At 52.7% G+C, this 17,974-nt stretch overlaps 6 protein-coding genes across 6 annotated transcripts; 3 read left to right on the top strand and 3 right to left on the bottom strand.

The window, feature by feature from the left end:
• Window positions 1–455: 455 nt before the first annotated feature.
• Window positions 456–2,164, top strand: PpBr36_00190 (uncharacterized protein; the record flags this gene model as incomplete). Its single annotated transcript, XM_029887383.1, has 3 exons — window positions 456–954; window positions 1,016–1,446; window positions 1,526–2,164. The coding sequence occupies 3 exons, from the start codon at window positions 456–458 to the stop codon at window positions 2,162–2,164; spliced, it is 1,569 nt and encodes a 522-aa protein (XP_029751214.1).
• A 2,254-nt stretch (window positions 2,165–4,418) lies between these two features.
• PpBr36_00189 (uncharacterized protein) lies at window positions 4,419–8,318 on the top strand (the record flags this gene model as incomplete). The annotated part of the gene is made up of 4 exons (XM_029887382.1): window positions 4,419–4,790; window positions 4,908–5,604; window positions 5,761–7,775; window positions 7,860–8,318. The coding sequence occupies 4 exons, from the start codon at window positions 4,419–4,421 to the stop codon at window positions 8,316–8,318; spliced, it is 3,543 nt and encodes a 1,180-aa protein (XP_029752326.1).
• Window positions 8,319–9,369: 1,051 nt separating this feature from the next.
• On the bottom strand, window positions 9,370–10,596 carry PpBr36_00188 (uncharacterized protein; the record flags this gene model as incomplete). The annotated part of the gene is made up of 2 exons (XM_029887381.1): window positions 9,370–10,005; window positions 10,117–10,596. 2 exons carry the CDS (start codon window positions 10,594–10,596, stop codon window positions 9,370–9,372), a joined length of 1,116 nt encoding a protein of 371 aa, XP_029752327.1.
• Window positions 10,597–11,434: 838 nt separating this feature from the next.
• PpBr36_00187 (uncharacterized protein) lies at window positions 11,435–13,019 on the bottom strand (the record flags this gene model as incomplete). The annotated part of the gene is made up of 2 exons (XM_029887380.1): window positions 11,435–12,246; window positions 12,320–13,019. The coding sequence occupies 2 exons, from the start codon at window positions 13,017–13,019 to the stop codon at window positions 11,435–11,437; spliced, it is 1,512 nt and encodes a 503-aa protein (XP_029752318.1).
• A 1,352-nt stretch (window positions 13,020–14,371) lies between these two features.
• On the top strand, window positions 14,372–15,895 carry PpBr36_00186 (uncharacterized protein; the record flags this gene model as incomplete). Its single annotated transcript, XM_029887379.1, has 1 exon — window positions 14,372–15,895. One exon carries the CDS (start codon window positions 14,372–14,374, stop codon window positions 15,893–15,895), a length of 1,524 nt encoding a protein of 507 aa, XP_029752319.1.
• A 687-nt stretch (window positions 15,896–16,582) lies between these two features.
• Window positions 16,583–17,656, bottom strand: PpBr36_00185 (uncharacterized protein; the record flags this gene model as incomplete). The annotated part of the gene is made up of 3 exons (XM_029887378.1): window positions 16,583–16,660; window positions 16,773–17,099; window positions 17,177–17,656. 3 exons carry the CDS (start codon window positions 17,654–17,656, stop codon window positions 16,583–16,585), a joined length of 885 nt encoding a protein of 294 aa, XP_029752320.1.
• Between the last annotated feature and the right edge of the window lie 318 nt (window positions 17,657–17,974).

The raw sequence follows: 17,974 nt of genomic DNA, 5'->3' as shown, positions 1-17,974 counted from the left end.
TCTATCGTGACGGGGAGATGGCGTCGTCTATTCCCAATTAGGAAGACTAGGAGCACATGTAAGTCTCGTTGATCGTTCTCCAAATTCCACACTGCGGCATCTATGACGCAATGCAAATGGATAATTCGTGCGTTGCAGCCAAGCTTGGGCGCGGAGTGCTGGATCAAAGGAGAAAATAAGTAATGAATCAACCGCCTTGTTCAATGCTTGTGTCTATTGTTTAAGACTTTTTGGGTGCTGTTTATCATAGGATCGAATTCCGTAAGGATTTGCTTGTTTTTTTTTTCCTTTTTTTCTTCCGCATCTTTGTTTGCTTCCTGGAGAGTGTAGTGAATGGTTTTAATTAGTTGGAATCACATTCCACATTAGGAAACCTCACGACCAACCCCACTGTATGCAGCTTTGTTGTATGAATTGGGAAAACAATTGTGGTTGAGATCCCCAGTCCCAGAATAATGAACGTCAACGGCGTCAATCGCGGCCATAATGGTCAGGCCGACAGCAGCAATGATGCCGGCCACCGAGACAGGCGCACGCCCGACGAGTACACGCGGCTCCTGCCAAATCGCCTCGACAGCGACGCGACTCCACAGTACCTGAGTCCCGACGACCCAGCCGTCACCCCCTACAACCTGTGGAGCGTACGTCTGATGCGCTGGGTCACGGTCATCTTCACCATGTTGAGCTTCATGTGGTGGGTGTTGCAGCTCGTCTCAATGTTCGTGACGCCGCCCGGGTTGCAGACTCGCGGCTCCGTCTTCTTCGCGTTTGGCTACGCGACCATGTCGCTGGGCCTGCTGGCAGTGACGCTGCTGTTCTTTGCCGTGCCTAGCAAGTCCGTGAGGATCTTGTCCGGGGTGCTGGCCGGGTTGTTGTTGGCCGACACCATCATCATACTTGCCGTGCGCCAACTTAGACATGAGGAGGCGTTTGTGGGCTCCACGAGTGTCATATGTATGCTTCCAGACCACTTGATTCAGCAACCGCATAGGCAATGAGACTGACAGTTGCACAGGGGCCTTTCTCATGGCGACATGGACTCTTGCGGCAGACCACACCGTCCAGTGGGGCAAGAGGGAGGAAGAAGAGCGCCTGACTGGGAGGCCAGAAACGCGCAGAACATTGCTCGAGTGGACCGAGGTGGGAATTGCCAGCATTGTCATTTTCATCTTGTGTATCACCGCCGGGTTGATGACGTGTACCTTGACCATCAGGGCAATCGACTCTTCGCTCGAGGCACCAGGTGTGCGATATTGGGTTGACGGGGACAAGTACCAAATCCACGTATATTGTAGTGGGAACAAGACGGACGACAAGACGCCTACGGTGCTTATCGAGGGAGGCGGCAAACCCGTCGAGGACGGTCTGTGGCAATTCTTTGAGAACGCAAGAGAAAACGGCACTATCAAGAGGTACTGCTTCGCTGATAGGCCCGGATTTGCATGGGTAAGTGACAACAGTTTGTTTGATGAGTTTGTCTGATAGTGTAGGAATGAGTGCTGACATGCGATCCACCCTTGATCAGAGCGACACGGCTCCTTCGCCCTTGTCTGCTGGGATGGCTACTGAGGCACTGAGCGAGGCGCTTGCCAGAGCTGGGGAGCGTGGCCCTTGGGTGCTGGTTGGAGCTGGCACCGGCACGCTATACTCGCGCATCTTCTCGTCGCGACACGGAAGAGAAGTGAAGGGAATGATGATGATCGACCCGGCGCACGAGGATCTCCTTCACCGTACGGCAGACCCCGGTCGAGGCTTCGCGTTATGGGCATGGGGCGTCCTGTCACCACTCGGCATCGACCGAATCCCAGGCGCCATCCTTCGGGGCCGTGGCCGATCGGATCGTGTATGGGGTCGGGCCGTGTACCAAACCGAGAAGTACTTGTTTGCCAAGCTTCAGGAGAATCTAGTGGCCAACTCGCTCACCAAGCGGGATGTTGTGTCTAGCCGCGCTATTCAGTACAAGAGTACTCCCCTGGTGATTGTTAGCTCCGGGGTAAAGATAAGAAAGGACAGTGAGTGGGAGGGCAAGCAGAGAGACCTGTGCAGCCTGACGAGGAATCTGCTCAGCTGGGACATTGCAGAAAAGTCCCCTCACGAGGTTTGGACAACCCCGGAGGGCAGGGCCCTGATAGAAAAACGGCTTAGGCTGCTGGTGCGGGTATGAGGCTTGCGCTAGAAGCACCCGGTCGACGGTAGGTCGTTCTCCTGGGCCATTAGGCAAGATAATGCCAACGGCATCGGATTTCTGGGAAATACCGTTATCGTTTCCACGACGCCGTTCGTTGCTCGTTTGGCACGTGCCGATTGACTTTTTTCTTTTTATCTTTTATTTCGTTTGGTTGCATCCTTTGGAGAAATTGCATATCAAGCTTTTTTTTGCCCTGGGTCACATTTATTAATTTCGATTTGACATGTTGGCAGTTAGTTGTTTTTCTGTCATGCCTTGCTTCTTTTCCTACCTGAATAAACTCTACTGGTGAGGTGTGGTGCCCGGAACGAGTAGCTACAAACTTTACCAGTACATATACTTAATTACAGTACCTACCCCGTCCAGGCGCGTTGCAGTCTGTTTGGCTCTTTGGTGATTCAGAGCCCCACCTCAACGCAGCTGCTGACATACAGAGAAGAAATGTGCTCTTGAAGATCAGTGGTCAAGCACGTGAGTGACCATGGCGGGGATTTTTGCAGGACGGGGATTCGGTCGACAGCACAAGGCGTTTTGCCAACGGCGTGGATCGCGGTCTGTAGAATGTGGGTTTGTTCTTCAGCGCAGGGACGTTGGCTCAGACGTTCTCATCTAGACTAGCTGGTTAATTCCATAACAGGCTCTCCTGCTAACCAAACTAACGGCTGGGGCGCTGGCTGGTAAATTCCTGGAAGGTGTTGGAGCGCACAAAACATTGGAACAAACCAAATGCAACTTAGTTTGCAGTACTGCTGAGTACTACCTACTGTACAAGTGATGAGTGACAGCTGCAAAGTTGACCTGCAGTGATGGGATGAGGCAGCATGCTGTTATGATAAGCAGTCATCGGGATTGTCATCTGTGTGTCTTTTTTTTTTTTTTTTTTTTTTTTCGGTCTCACCCCTTTCGTTCCAAATCGTCCATCCTAGCAGTATGGTGTGGCGCCCATTTACTGTACTGCGAGACGATGAGCCGGCCAGGTACAGACCATTGACAAGGGTCCATCCCAGGCGCCAACTCGTCTAGAATCGGTTGTGTAACAAGGCAGCCAAATGAATATGGTACAGGTCAATTCAATCCATGGGTCAGCAACCCCTTGCCGGCCTCGTCTCCCGCTGCCAAAATTTCCCTGAGGATCATCTCTCTACCAATTACCGAGAAATGACACGGGTAGCTGCTGGTTTTGGCTGTCCGACTCGGCTTTCCCTGATACATCAAACCTACCCATGAGAAACCCTTCAAGGACATCAATGCCCAGAAACAAAAGACAGATCCAACAGACAGCATAACAATTAGCGTAATCGTGCGCCTGGCGCGGCAGGGAGGCAGGCAGGCAGGCAGGCAGACCGGCAAGGTAGCTTGTTGCTGGCCGTGGTCCCGTCCTTAAATTGTTAGAGAAGGTCAGGCTGGTTGCCGACCCGCCACAAGAAGCGGGCTCTCATGCCACTCCTTTGCCAGTGGCAGTCACCTGCCAACCCTGAATCTGCATGTTGCGGCCCACTGCGGCACCCAATCTGAAGAGAGTTACGGCAGCCCAGCTCCGCACAGCACAGGTGAACTGGAGGTACCCAGACCCGTTTGTGTACTAAGTTAGCAGCGGGCAAGCACCTCTGCCGCAAGTCTGCACAGCCCAAGCGGCACGCACTGGAACATCGTCGGGAACCTAACTTGACAGGATTGGGTCCCCCCTCTCATCTGCTTCTTGTCCCAACATCAAATCCAAGGACTCGTCGGGCCCGAGTAATATCTCTTACCTTATTTTTCTCCCTCTCTTTTTTCTTTTTCTAAATCGACCGCACAGCCTTTGTATTTTTCGACGACAACATTACGACCTCGCATTCTTTGTCGTCGCGGCTTGCAACCTTCGCGCGGCCCGACTTTCGACTACGACCCGACACAAGCCCCTCCCGCGCTACACCGATTGGATTGAATGAGGTCTCTTTTATGCGTTTTGCTTCGCGGCTCAGGTCAACATCGAATTGATGTTGATTGCTCCCGGTCAATCGACATCAGGACTGCTACCTAACCACCGACCAGCAGTCTTGCCTGTTGTTCACACTCCCCGAAAACGCGGTGATTCACCATAATACCTACCTCTGTCGAGACGGGATCCGCCCAAGGTGAGCCAGGCGAAACCATCGCCGTCAGACAGCCATACGATCCACCGGGACCCAATCCATAAACGAGCGGAAGCGACACACTCCCGCCGCCATACCAAAAACGCAGACACAGAATGTCTGCACCCGACCCTTTTGATGGGCCACCCGCCGATCGAGGGCGCGGTGACCGTCTTGCTCCAGGAGAGGAAAACTACCAAATGGATCGCGACGCCCTGCAGCTGGGTATGGGAGCCCCTCGCCAGAATGGCGGAGGTGCTTATCCTTCGCCCGTCCCGCCAGGGGCACCGTCACCCGCGTGGAGTGCCGGCGGCGAGAGGATGCGCGACGAACGAAGCCGCAGTGCAGAGAGAAATCGGTCACGGCCGAGGAATGGGCGCTCGGCAAGCGGGCAGCTGCGCATCTGCGCCAAGTGCGGTGAGCCCTTGACGGGCCAGTTCGTGAGGGCACTGGATGGCACATTCCATCTGGACTGCTTCAAGTGCCGGGTGAGTCTTGTTCATGCTAACCAAGGCTTCCTTCCCTGTTGGCATGGCAGCACGGTGTAACATTTATACATTCTGCCGTCTTTGGACTTGCTAACAGGTCTACTTCTCGCCTTGCAGGATTGTGGACAAATAGTGGCGTCTAAATTCTTCCCCGCCGAAGACGAGAACGGTGGCGGCCAGTACCCTCTGTGTGAGAAAGACTACTTCCGTCGCCTAGGCCTCCTCTGCTACCAATGCGGCAATGCTTTGAGAGGATCCTACATAACAGCACTAGACCGCAAGTATCACGTCGATCACTTCACCTGTTCCCTGTGCGACACTGTATTCGGAGCCCAGGACAGCTATTACGAGCATGATGGCAGTGTATACTGCCACTACCACTATTCTACTCAGTTTGCACAAAAGTGCAACGGATGCCAGACGGCTATTCTCAAACAATTTGTCGAGATCTATCGCAACGGCCAGAACCAACATTGGCATCCTGAATGCTACATGATCCACAAGTTCTGGAACGTCCGACTCACGCCACCCCAAGAGGCATCAACTCTATCTCTTGACCAGGATGAACAAGCCAGCCGCGAGCTCGTCAAGGTCGGTGAAGAGCGCATGGAGGAGAAGGTCTACAGGATATGGAGCACATTATCCACGTTTGAAGAGTCTTCTGCCGCCTGCATATCAGATATGCTGCTCCACGTGAGCAATGGAGCATATGTGGATGGTGTCATGGTAGCTAAGAAATTCATCTGGCACGTCGACATTTTATTCAAATCTGCAGATGGCCTCGATGCAACCATGACGAAGCTCGAAATGAAGGGTATGCCGAAACCTCGCCCCTGCATTCACTTGCACAATTTTGTTTTCCCTCCTTGTGCGTTGTCTCGGCCAGAGCCGCAGGAGGGTGTCGGTCGATCCGCAGGTGGCCACGCTGACACAGAGATTTGCTAACACGTTTTTTTTTTCGTACTCACAGCCTTGTCGTACGGCAGAGAGGCAAAATTGCTGTGCAAAAAGATTGTCGCTTTCTTTTCCTTGCTGTCTAAGGCGCAGGACAAGGAGGTTCGTAAACTTGGAGTGACACAGGAGTTACTTTCCTTGGTAACCGGTCTGGCACACTATCTCAAGCTATTGATCCGGATCTGTCTACAAGGCGCTCTGCGAATAGAGAAGGAAAGAAACACGGCGGACGGCCTGTACCAGTTTCTCGACGATCTCGGAAATCTCGAGTCCCTCAAAGGCGAAGAACAGTCGCTTTCGATCACCATGGGCATGTCGCGTCTCTCGGCTAACGACTCAGACCAGTGCAGCCTATGTCGCAAGCCGATAGAGGACGAGTGTGCAAAGAACGAGGAGAAAAGATGGCACATTGCATGTGTGGCGTGCAGTCGTTGCGGCAGAGAATTGGGGAGGAGTTTGCAGGATGCGCAATTTAACCCCTACGACCAAAAGATATTTTGCACCAACTGTGGCTCTTTTTATGCGGACAATGCACCTCCATTCACCCGGGTCACCAAGCTGCAGCAGTATGTATATTTGCTCAAGGTGGCTTTGGCGAGGCTGTTGGAGATTTTGCGAAGCACGGGTGCAATCCCACGAGAGGACGGCCATCCCCAAGATTCACACGACGGACAACGAGATTTGCCACCGCACTTGCGAAGTGAGGCGCGATCTAAGAGTTTTGCCGCCGGCGGCATGCACCAGCGGGAGTCTTCGTACGAGAGTGCAGTCAATGATGTCAAGAGGTTGAAGAGCACCCGTCTCGACAAGGCGCTGTCTTCCAGCGTCAGGAAAGCCAGGACATCACGTATTATGGAGGGACCAGACGGGACCGGTCGTCCCAGCTCGGCAGGGGCGGGCCCCGGTGATCCCCGGAAGCCGGGGTTCCAGATTGTTGAGGACCCTGCCAACGAACGTGCAGAGGACTCGATGCTTGGAAATCAAGATGCTTTAACATTGGACGACATTCCCCGCATCGTCGCGGCCGAGCAGGCTCGAGAGCAAAGACCCAACGCGTTCCAACGCCAAGAATTGTTCCGAGCGCCGGCGACAGAGCCAAATCTCAGCTCCAACAACCCCCGTGCTTTCTCTCCGGGTCGAGGTCCCCGATCACACGGAGAGCCGTCGCCACAGCGAGGCATGGTCATGGGCATTGGTGGCAGGAAATATTTCTCGGAGCTCTCGAATCTTGATTATTTCATCGTTAGGCACCTGGCGGTATTAACGATGCACCCCTTACTCAACAACGAATTTGAATTGGAGGAGCTGTTGGGATTCATCGAGTCAAGGAAACCAGCCACTTTCTGGAACAAGTTTGGAAAGGCTTTCAAAAATGACGGCAAGAAGAACGTCAAGAAGAAGGGCGTCTTTGGCGTGCCTCTAGAGATAATAATTGAACGCGACGGCGCCGACTCGACAGACGGAGTGGGACCCGGAACGCTGCGCATCCCGGCGATTGTTGACGACATTGTGGCGACGATGAAGCAGATGGATTTGTCGGTCGAGGGTGTCTTCAGGAAGAACGGCAACATCAAAAAGCTTAGTGAGCTTTGCGAGAAAATCGACCGAGAAGGCTGCGACAGTGTGAACCTGAGCTCGCAGCCGGTTGTGCAAGTAGCTGCGTTGCTGAAGCGCTATCTCAGAGATTTACCGGATCCTTTGATGACGCACAAGCTCTATAACCTCTGGCTGACAGCAGCCAAGATACAAGACGCGGACAAGCGGCGACAGTGTCTACATCTCATCTGCTGCCTGCTGCCCAAGTGCCACAGGGACTGCCTTGAGATTTTATTCTGCTTCCTGAAGTGGGCAGGAACGTTCCACCAGGTCGACGACGAGTCGGGATCCAAGATGGATGTTAAAAATCTGGCAACCGTCATTGCACCGAATATCCTTTATCTGCAATCCAAGGCCCTCACTCTGGACAGCGATCCCATGTTTGCCATCGTGGCAGTCGAGACGCTCATCCAGGACATAGAAGAAATGTGCTTGGTAGGTACTCTTTGCAATTTTGCGTCAAGGCAACGTTTGTCTTTCTTCATCCAGACACGTGAAATATCTAACCAAACAATGCAGGTGCCCGATGATCTGGTTGATATTCTCAGCGACTCAACATTATTCAACAACAATGGCGATCTCACAACCAAGGAGATCCTCAAACGATTCGGTGACCGTCCGCTTATGAACGGTGGCCTTCGGGGCCACGGCGACGAGCTTGTTGGCCGGCACGACACGCCTAACCGCCCATTTGCCAGGCGAGTGGATACCGACCCTTCAGTCTGGCAAGATGAGCGCAGTGTGCGTCCCATCCACGACAAGCAACAGTACGCCAGCTCCATGCATAATACCCCGCTGAGGAGACATGAAGACAACGGGCAGCCCTCGCCATATGGTCAGGAATTTGAACCTTCACCAGGGATGAGCCGTGAGCCCTCGTCTGATCGGAGTGGTGGCCAGCGGAGGGATTGGAGGAACTCTGGATGGGGAAACAACAGTAGACAACCTGGCTCTGTTGGTGTTACTGGAACGGGCTGATGGGAAAGGACTGATGACGGAACAGCTCCTTGATCAAGGTTTTCTTTGTTTGCCGCAATTTAAGATGGCCAGCGCCACCCCGGGTCTTCTTTACCTTGGTTGGCTTTCGCCCCCCGGTCGTTTCTTGATTAACTGGGAAACTTGGCTTTTTCGTGGCGTGTCTGTTGTGCGTGCGGTTGTGTGGAGACACACACGAACCCCTTTACCTAGCATGGAAGGTTTTGATATACCCCTTTTGGTTGGGCAGCTCAAGAGGCCACAGGATTTGTAGTGCGAGCTTGTTATTCTTTTTACTTTCTTTTTTCTTCTTTTACAATTCTTTTTGGTGTCGTATCCTTTTTGGTGATACCGGCTTTACTAGTGGAGACACATATAATTTGTGGTACGCTTTGTTTGTTTTTTTTTTTCTTCCTCTTTTTCTTCACTCTTCCTTTTGTTCCCTTTTATCAGGAGTTGTTGGGTTATTGTCTTTTTTTTTTCTTTTTTTTTCTTGTTTTTTCTTTTTACCTTCTTATTATGAATGACTACTAGAAGGGTTTTACTTTCTTGACAAAGTTCTGGGCTGTAGAGGAATATGTAGCATCTTCTTGTCCCGTGGGAATCCCGCATGCGCGGTCTTTTTGTTTTTCCCCTGTTGACTAAATGAATCTAAAGAACAGCTTGTTGTGGTGTTCGTCACCTTTTTCTTTTTTTTTTCTTTTTTTTCTTTTTCCTCATGATTATTAAGAATAGAGAACGAAAGAAAAAGTGAAAGGCGTCGTGTGCTTTTTCCTTGTTTCTTGGCATCCTTTTGCTATCTTTATTGATCTGCTCTTTGTCGATCGTCCGGTCTCTCAGTGCAACGATCCCATCCGAGTTTTTTTTTTTTTTTTTTTTTTTTTTTTTCTCTTGGCGCCACTCTCGCAATGTGGCACTTTCTTTTGTTGGAGTGCTGCTGAATTAATTAAGGATTTATATATACATGTCATAAAGTCGGCTCCGAATAAAACAAATGTTCATAAGAAAATAAAAAAAAATAAAAAAATCTTTTTACTAGCCCAGCCCGTCATACTTAGCAGATGGGCTTGCCCGTCTCCTTCTCCTGGTCCAAAATGTACTGCACACCCCTCCTGACGCCCTCCTCCATGCTCACGATCGGGGCGTAGCCCAGGCGCTGCTTGGCCTTTGTGATGTTGTAGTACCTGGTCATGGTGCTGTAGATGATGCGCTGGCGGCTAAAGGTCGGGACGGGCCGGCCGAGCAGCCAGGCGGCCGTCTCGGAGCACCAGCCCAGGGCGATGCCGACGTCGCGCGGCAGGACCCAGACCTTGTCGAGGCCCTCGCGGTTCCCGGCCGCGCGGTAGACGAGGCGCGCAAAGTCCCAAAAGTAGACGGGCGAGTCGTTGGTGACGAGAAAGACCTCGCCGTCGACGCGCTCGTGGTCCAGGGGCTGCGTCTTGGCCGAGTAGGTCACGAGCAGCGCGCGCGCCGCCAGCAGGTGGGCGTGCGCCACGTTGCCCGCGTACGTGAAGTCGAACAGGTTGTTGTTGTCGCCCACCTGCACCTTCCACTTGCCCTCCCGGTACGTCTTGACCAGGTTGGCCGTCACCATGCTGTCGCCCTCGCCGAAGATGCCGGACGGGCGGATCGCGGCGGTGAGGAGCTTGCCGGGCTCGTTGGCCTTGAGGACGATTTCTTCTGCTTCTGCCTGTTGACGGGGCGGGGGAGGGATTGCGGTTGATTAGCGTGGTGTTGTTTAGTGCTTGAGGGGGTTGGGGGAGGGAAGGGGGGAAGACAGAAACGAGACAACAGTTCATACCTTGGTATCGGAATAGTACTCGGTCTGCTTCTCGCCCCGAATCATGGGCCAGCGCTCGTCGGCGTTGATGAGGTCTGAAACATTATCGCTGATGACGCTGGCCGAGCTCGTAAAGACCAGTGCCTTGACACCCGCCTTCCTGCAGGCCTCGACGACCGTCCTGGTGCCCTCGACGTTGACCTTGTAGTAGATGTCGCGGTGGACGACACTGCTGCCCTGAGCCAGCGGGCTGGCCGTGTGGATGACGACGTCCGGGCGGACCTGATCGAAGACGGACACGAGGCGCTCCGCGTCGGTGATGTCGGCGTCGTGGTACTGCACGCCCTCGCGGCGGTTGCGGGTGCAGCGGAGGTCGACGGCCGAGACGGCGCTGCAGTTGTAGTCGTCGAGGAGCATGCGCACAATGTGCGAGCCGAGGAAGCCGCAGCCGCCGACTACTAGGACGGAGCCTAGGTTGAACTTTGTTTCGGGTTTTGCCATGTTGGGCGGGCTTTTTTTTTTCTTTTCCTTTCTCTTTTTTTTTTCTTTCAGTTATGGTGGCGTTGGTTAGTTTTTGGAGGCGTGTATCGGTCGTCGGGCTTCTTCTTTTGTTTTATTGAGAGAATCGAGTTGCGATATCTTTCATTTTTTGCCCGGGTGTTTATCTTAATTTTGTTTCATTCGCAATCAGAAAGTCGGGGACTTTTTGCAAAAGAACCTGGTAAAGCTTCCCATCTTGACAGATGATGCTGTGGGTCCCAGAGGTTTAACCTGCGGGGGAAAGCTGTAACCAGAGCAGGGGTACCGGCAGCGAGTCCCCGCATGAGGTTTTATTGATTGATGTTGGGTGCTTGTCATGTATGCAGCTTGGCAGGTACTACGTTTATAACGTTGAGGTTTGGAATGAAGACTGAATTTCTGTGCGAAAGACACACAGGGTCGTCCGAACAGCACAGATTGTTGGGATTTAACCGGGATTATATGCATCGCTTAGGCATTCTGGGCTGGATAGACCATCCAGTGCGAACGGTCGACCGTTGGGTAGGACCCCAGTCAAACCTCACGGCATGTATCCCGTCCCATCCGCCTCTTACCTACCTGACCACTCACCTTATAATCGAGTCTCCACATCTTCCGTTCCAGGAAAGAAATCAGGTATAAGATCTCGGCATCCATTAAAATCCAACTTCTAGCTTCATGGTTAGGATTCGCAAGGCTATGATCTGTTTGTTGCCAGCTGATTTCTGCGAGCTACCCGTCAAATTGTTTAAAAGGCCGCGTCAGGTTCATGGGAAAATTAGATCTTGCTAGCTATAGCTCATCACATAACCATAAGTCATCACGCCTTCGCCACAGCGATATTGTCAAACTGCGCAACCGCCGTATGCACTCTGACGCCTACAGTCCCGCTTGCGGGTGCGTCCGACTCGCCGATGCGCTTGCCATCTTCAAGCGTAATCTTTGGTGTTGTCATATCATCCAACAGCACATCAATCTTGTTCCCGACGGCCCGGATGCGAAGATGATACCGTCTGCTCTTCTCGACGGCTACCCGGTTAACTCTCTGCAGCTCGTGCCAGGTTCCCGTCCCATTTTGCACAACCGCACGGCCTAGAATGATGTAACCAGATGCGCTGATCCCGGCGTAATATCCAGTGTAAAGATCCTCGCCTTGGCCGAGTTGGGATGCGCGGAAGATGAGGCCGGCGTCCTTTTCGCCGCTTATCAGGGTAATGTCTGCATCTAGCACCTGGTCGCCAAAGTTGACATTGAGCGCAGCTTTATCCCCCTTCCCTCCATCGCCAGAGACAAGATGACCATCCTGAACGTTCCAGTTACCACCGTAGGTCTGCCAACCGATCATGTTTCCATCAGCAAAGTTGTCCTTTACAAGCATTGTGATGGGCTGGATAGTGCCGTCGGGGTTGAAGTATATTCGGTCATATGCCAGCTGCCTATGGTTTCCGTCTTGATCGCCCAGGGGGTGTCGGTGGTAAACAATATAATGTATATCAGTGCCAGGGACCTTTATGATGCCGTTGTGACCTGATCCGGTGGCTACTGCTGGATCCTGCTGCAAGATCCGGGCAATGCGGTTGAAAGGGCCCAGGGGACTATCAGCAATGGCGTAGCTAACGGCATAATCAGGTCCTATAAAAACGTCCAATAAGATTAGACACAAAAACGGAAGCTTAAAAGCAAGGAATAACTGATAAGGACTCACCAGTCCAGCCTCCTTCTGACCAAAAGAAGTAGTACCTCCCATTTCGCTTCATCATGAGCGCGCCTTCCACATACTGAGCTGGGGTGATCTCCTTGTATACGGTTCCGTCATCAAAAGTCCCCAGGGATATCATGTCTTCGTTCAGTTTGGCGACATTGCAGTGACTCCAGCCCCCATAGTATATATAGGCTTGTCCGTCGTCATCAATAAAAACATTCTGGTCAATAGGTTGGGCGCCATTATGGAACTTGTCAATCAGGGGCTTGCCCAGAGCGTCCACATAGGGCCCCCCTGGGCGGTCCGCGACGGCAACGCCAATGCCGCCAAGCTCATCGTTGCTCTGGATGTCGTTGGCGCCAAAGTACAAATAATACTTTCCGTTGCGCGATATGGGAGACGGGGCCCACATGGCCTTGTGCGCCCATTTGACGTCGGCGGTGGTGAGGATTCTGGAATGCTTTGTCCAGTTGACCAAGTCCGGGCTCGAGAAGGCGTCGAGGTACGTCTGTTGCTCGTAGGGGTAGGACGAAGTCGGATAGACCCAGTATTCTCCTCGGTAGAATTGACAGTCTGGATCGGCGTACCATCCGTCCACGAAGGGGTTGCCAGCCTCCGACGTGGTGTAATCGTGATGTGCCGTGACGACCAACATGGTTGCTGCCGCAGTGAGAAGCCGCAGGAGAGCTGCGAGTGTCAGCATGTTGGATCGAACATGCACAACCGATGCAGCAGTAGCGACGGCTTAGGGTGTGAATATAAGGGCTGTCAAAATGGACGGCAGTGTTCGGGCGATTGATGGCAATTCAACCTTTTCCAGCTTCACTCACAATACCGTGGAGGATGCTTCTATTTCCAGGCCGCCCGAACAGCACCTGTTCTTATGAAATGTGTAAGCGACTGTAGGACTTGGGGGGACCTGGTTCCTTGCCGGAGCCTAAGAACGCCACCACGACACCGACAGAAAGAAGTCACGGCTTCCTGCAGAGTCTAGTTGGCTGCATGCTACTGTAACCAAGAAAGAGAGTGAGTGGCAATCGATGTTGCTGCAACCTCATTCAAGAGGAGAGCGACCGACTGACTTGATCGATCGGCATCAGACAACGACCGGGCCACTATAGATTTAAAAACCCCCCTGCCAACTTCTCCGCACGAAGTCCCTTGCTCTGCGGGACGGAGGAAACAGCGCCAAAAAGATGCTTGAGGCGCTGATGGTGGGTGACAATTGAGAGTGCTGGAAAGCAAGGATAAGCTTTGTTCGATGATCACAGGGGACCTTTAAGTAGTCCTCAAATAAAGGTTCCCCCGCTGGAACCCCACAACGATAACACGGTGGCTACCGCAAAAATCCCAGGTAGGGAGCATCAAATAAATAATATACGTCCCGGTATCCTGTTGGCAGGTTGCATTGCAGCATCTTGAACTCTTCAAAACCTTGAATGTCGATCTATCTTGGGAATGCTTTCGGCTTATATAGTACGGTAATACCCCACACCAGAGCCACCAAAGTTACAAGCTGCTTCCTGCCCAACCAACATCATAGAAAGCATGCGTCGCTCTCAAATTTGTTAACTTTCGAGGCCTGCATCTACAAAACGGATCAAACATAACTGTAACAAGATCATTTCTGCATCCTCGTTGATTTTTCCCCCAACTGATCTCGAAAACCAGGACACTTTGGAACGAGATAAAAAGTATGCTACTAATCTTACGGAGCCATATTTGGCAGAAATCTATTAGTATCACCATCAAACCCACTGGAATATATGTCAATCATCAGTTGAATACCTATATTTTGATGTTGGTGCAGGATGTACTTCAGAACGCCCCACGTTCTGTGAACAAGATTGTAAACACCCTAACCCTCGGAGCGGACATAGCTCATTTTAAGTTGTCTCACTCAACAGTCAGTCACGCTGTCACTGACGCCTCAGCCAATCCTACCAAGGGACTACTCTAGAAAGCGATCCTATATCGTTCGTCTTTCAGAACATAAATTAGACAAATGCTTGCCGAAACTGCTTTAAATCCTGGTCGCGGGTGGTTTTGGATACCATGACCCGCCCCATGGATCATGAGCCCGATGTTGAAATTTTAGTGCACATTTCCGCTCCCAGTCTGGCGGTTGACGATGCACATTATCGTGAGCTGGCTAGTGCATATCTCAATTTTGAGGAGGCACGAATCACTCGGCTGGAACACAGCCCGCCGGCCGCTCTGACACCGCCCCGAATACATTTGTTCGGAACGCTCGAGTCTCCCCCTCTCTCCTTTGACGACGTTTTAGACAATGTTGGATCTCCAGGCGTGAAGCCGAGGCAGGAAATACAGCATGACGGCCGAGAGAAGCACAGCCAGGTGACTACTACCGAATCACAACAGTCTTGGGAGGCTCCGCCCAGCACCGTAGGAGATTCTCAGCCGTACAACGACATCACCTTTGAGCGCTTCTGCGACCCGGACCGTTTTATCGAGTACGAGCTTGAGAAGCTGGACCATGGCATGTCTGTGGCCTTGGATGATACTCTGCCGGCTTTGGGTTCTGGCTCCAACCGGCGTACGCAGGCTCTTGGCGCATCTATGTCTCCTACCAGAGGTTCATCAAGACAAAGCACGTCTGCACAAGGCCGCATAATTGTTGGTCCGAGTCCTCGGAGGCGGGGGGCCTCTATCGAAGTGCCGTCTTCTCTACCAACTGCACATCGGAGAAGCCAAAGACTGGCTTCTTCACATACCAGTCCAGCAGCAAGCTCTTCCTCGGCCGGAAGGGTTGTGTCCACTTCGCCAGACATCACATCATCTCCACCGATTCCAAGGAGGCTGCTGAGACCTGCTCCAAGAAGCAGTGCAGATGTGCAGGCAAGTCCATCCCTTCGAGGAGACGTCATCGAGGTCCCCTCATCGCCGCCGACAGCATGTCCGCGGCACGCCAAGGATGTGGATGTCAGCTTCGGTTCCGTCATCACCTGTTCCGACCGAGCAGAATCCGAGCCGCCCCCTGCCAAAAAGACCAGGAGGATGCCACGCAAGACCCCACAGGCAGTAGGAAGAAGCACCAGTGACATCGGGCAGCAGTTGGAAAACCACAAGGCCACGGACGAAATCCCGCACGCCCATCTGCTCGACGCACTCGAAGTCTTTGGCCCCGAGCCGCCCGTCTCCATCCGCCACGTCACGCCGGATGACCTGCTCACTCCACAGCTGCGGAAGCTGCAAAGTGATCTGGGCAAAGCCAAGCGGTACTCTGCCCGGCTGCAGCTTCTGCAGGACCAAATGCCGGACCCGTTTGAGCGTGGTTGGTGGATTCTGGACTGCTCGGAACTGGGTGATCGCCGGCTGGCTGCGTGGGAGTACCTGGCCAGATACGTCCACGCCGGCAATGCAGGGTGGGGCGTCTCGCTCATGAGGGAGTCGGCGGCGACGCACAGGATAAAGCTGTTCTGCTACGGACATCTAGCAGGCCACATGTACCTGCTGCTCTACATGGCCAGCGAGCGGCGGATATACGACCTTGACTGCACTTGGACTTCTGCGCGCAGGGGCGGTCTGCTGTTCGTCCCAGCAATCAAGGGCAGATGAAACTGTGGGCGGCCGCGCCGGGTTTACTAGGGTTTCCTAGCTGGACTGTGGCCTTTGCCTTTCCCGTATTATGCGGTCTTGCCTCGCTTGGATTTCTTTTTACTTCTTGTCTGTTCAGGATAGAGGCGCATATCGGTGACAGCTTTTGCTTGGAAACGATGGGTTGGGAAGAAGGCTTTTTATGACTTTGAAAGATACCCTCCTTTTTCTATATCTCAAAACGGCCTGAAGCACGGTGCTCTTCAAACTGACGACCAGAGCAGACCGCTTCGCTTCTGACGGCTGTATATAGCTATGATCTTCAGTTGTTTCGAAATGTCTTTTCATGCACGCTGCCAAACAAACATGCCCGTGAAAAAAAAAAAAAAAATGAAAAATAAAAAAGGAGTCAAACGACACGCAACAATTGCAATATATCCCGCCTTTAATGTACATCGGACAAAGTACAAGGAAACCGTAGGCCTGAAAAATCTCTCGATAGTTACAGTAACAACACAACCAACAAAAAGGGGGAATCTTGCTTGCGCTCCCTCAGTACCCACTGGGGTTGGGGTTGACACAGAAGGACAAGAAAAAAAAAGAACAATGTGTAAACACCACTGCCTGACAGAAAGCACTGATCGACCGCTGCTCTGGGATATTTTCATGAGCCTGAGTTCCGGAACGTAGTCCGACAACAAACAAGTTCTAGTTCCAAGATAGATCAAATTCCTTCTTGGCCTTCTCATACTTGACCTTCTCGGCCTGGGCGATGTCCTCATAGACCTAGTGAGGATGCAAGAGAACAGTCAGCATCATAACCAAGATATACATCGACAAAACAGAGCTGAATAGTTTGTCATGTCGACTGAGATGTACAAGTCTGATGGGACCTTACCTTGCGTTCAGTGGCCGATAAGTTTTTCCATTCGGAAGCCGCCTCGGATATGTTCTGTCGGGCGTCTGTCGGGCTCGTTACTGATGCAGCTTTCATTTTGCTCTGCACAAAGATCATATAGGCCGTCAGAGGGGCGATCGGAATACGGTGGTCCTTGATACCTCTGGCAAGCAGTGTTTTCTTGACACTCTTCATCTTGAACACGCGAGCGAGGCGACTGCGGGCCTTGTTGGCAGCTTTTATCTGGGCGGGCGTATGCGATTGAACCCAGGCCTTGTAGGCAACTTCGTTGGCGAGCTTGTTCTTGGCCGCGATCTCTTCGTATTCCTACGTCGCGGGCTTCGTCAGCCACAAGAGCCTTTCAGGCGACTACACCAAACGCCCCTGGAGATCCGCCTTCTTACCTGTAGCTCAGCGGGAGACAGATTTTTAAACGCAGCGTGCATTTCCCGGAACTTTGTAGTGGTCCCTGGGGTCCGAGGCTTAGCGCACCACTGCTTCGCAAACACCCGAGTCGGGGTGGTCGGCTCGGTTGCCGGCTCGGTGAAGAGGCCCGCTTCAATCAGTTTCTTCTTCTCTGCGCGCTCCTTCGCGGCCTGCTGCTGCTCCGGCGATTTGGGCTGCTTGCGGGCCTTTTCGGGCGTCTTCTTCACCGCCTTTGCCTTGGGCTTGGCCGCGGCCTTCTTTGAAGCCGATTTTTCTGCCGATGCTGCACGACGGGTGGTGGTGGAGGTGGACTTCTTCGCCGCGGCCGTCGCCATGGGGCGGGCTGCGAGGACGAGACGGCTGGCTGCGGCATTGGCCCCGAGGACCACGCGACTGCCCGAGGCGAGCGCGCCGGCGCGCATTGCCGTCGCCAGCATCGTGGCTGGCCGTATCCACATGCTGGGCGAGATTATCACGCACGGCGTCGGACGTCGGCGAAGAAGTGAGGGTCTAATTGATTCAGTGCTCTTCGGTCAATTGATCTCGTCGTTTATGGTTTTTCGAGTTCGGCCGGTGTCGTCGATAAGTGTTCTTTTTTTTTTTTTTTTTTGACGGTGCAGCGAAATTTAGAGCTACAGTAGCACAGGTGCCTGAATCACAGATGATAAAATGGAGCTTTGCAGCTGTTGGGCTAATGTAGCAGGGAGCTCTATCCACCTTGGGAAGAGCTTGTTCCTGTTGACTTGAGCTGCGCAGTTGGAAAGTGCGTCAAGGTG

This window comes from Pyricularia pennisetigena, chromosome 2, assembly GCF_004337985.1.
Source record: "Pyricularia pennisetigena strain Br36 chromosome 2, whole genome shotgun sequence".
Taxonomy (NCBI): domain Eukaryota; kingdom Fungi; phylum Ascomycota; class Sordariomycetes; order Magnaporthales; family Pyriculariaceae; genus Pyricularia; species Pyricularia pennisetigena.
This window is presented reverse-complemented; position numbering and strand designations above follow the sequence as displayed.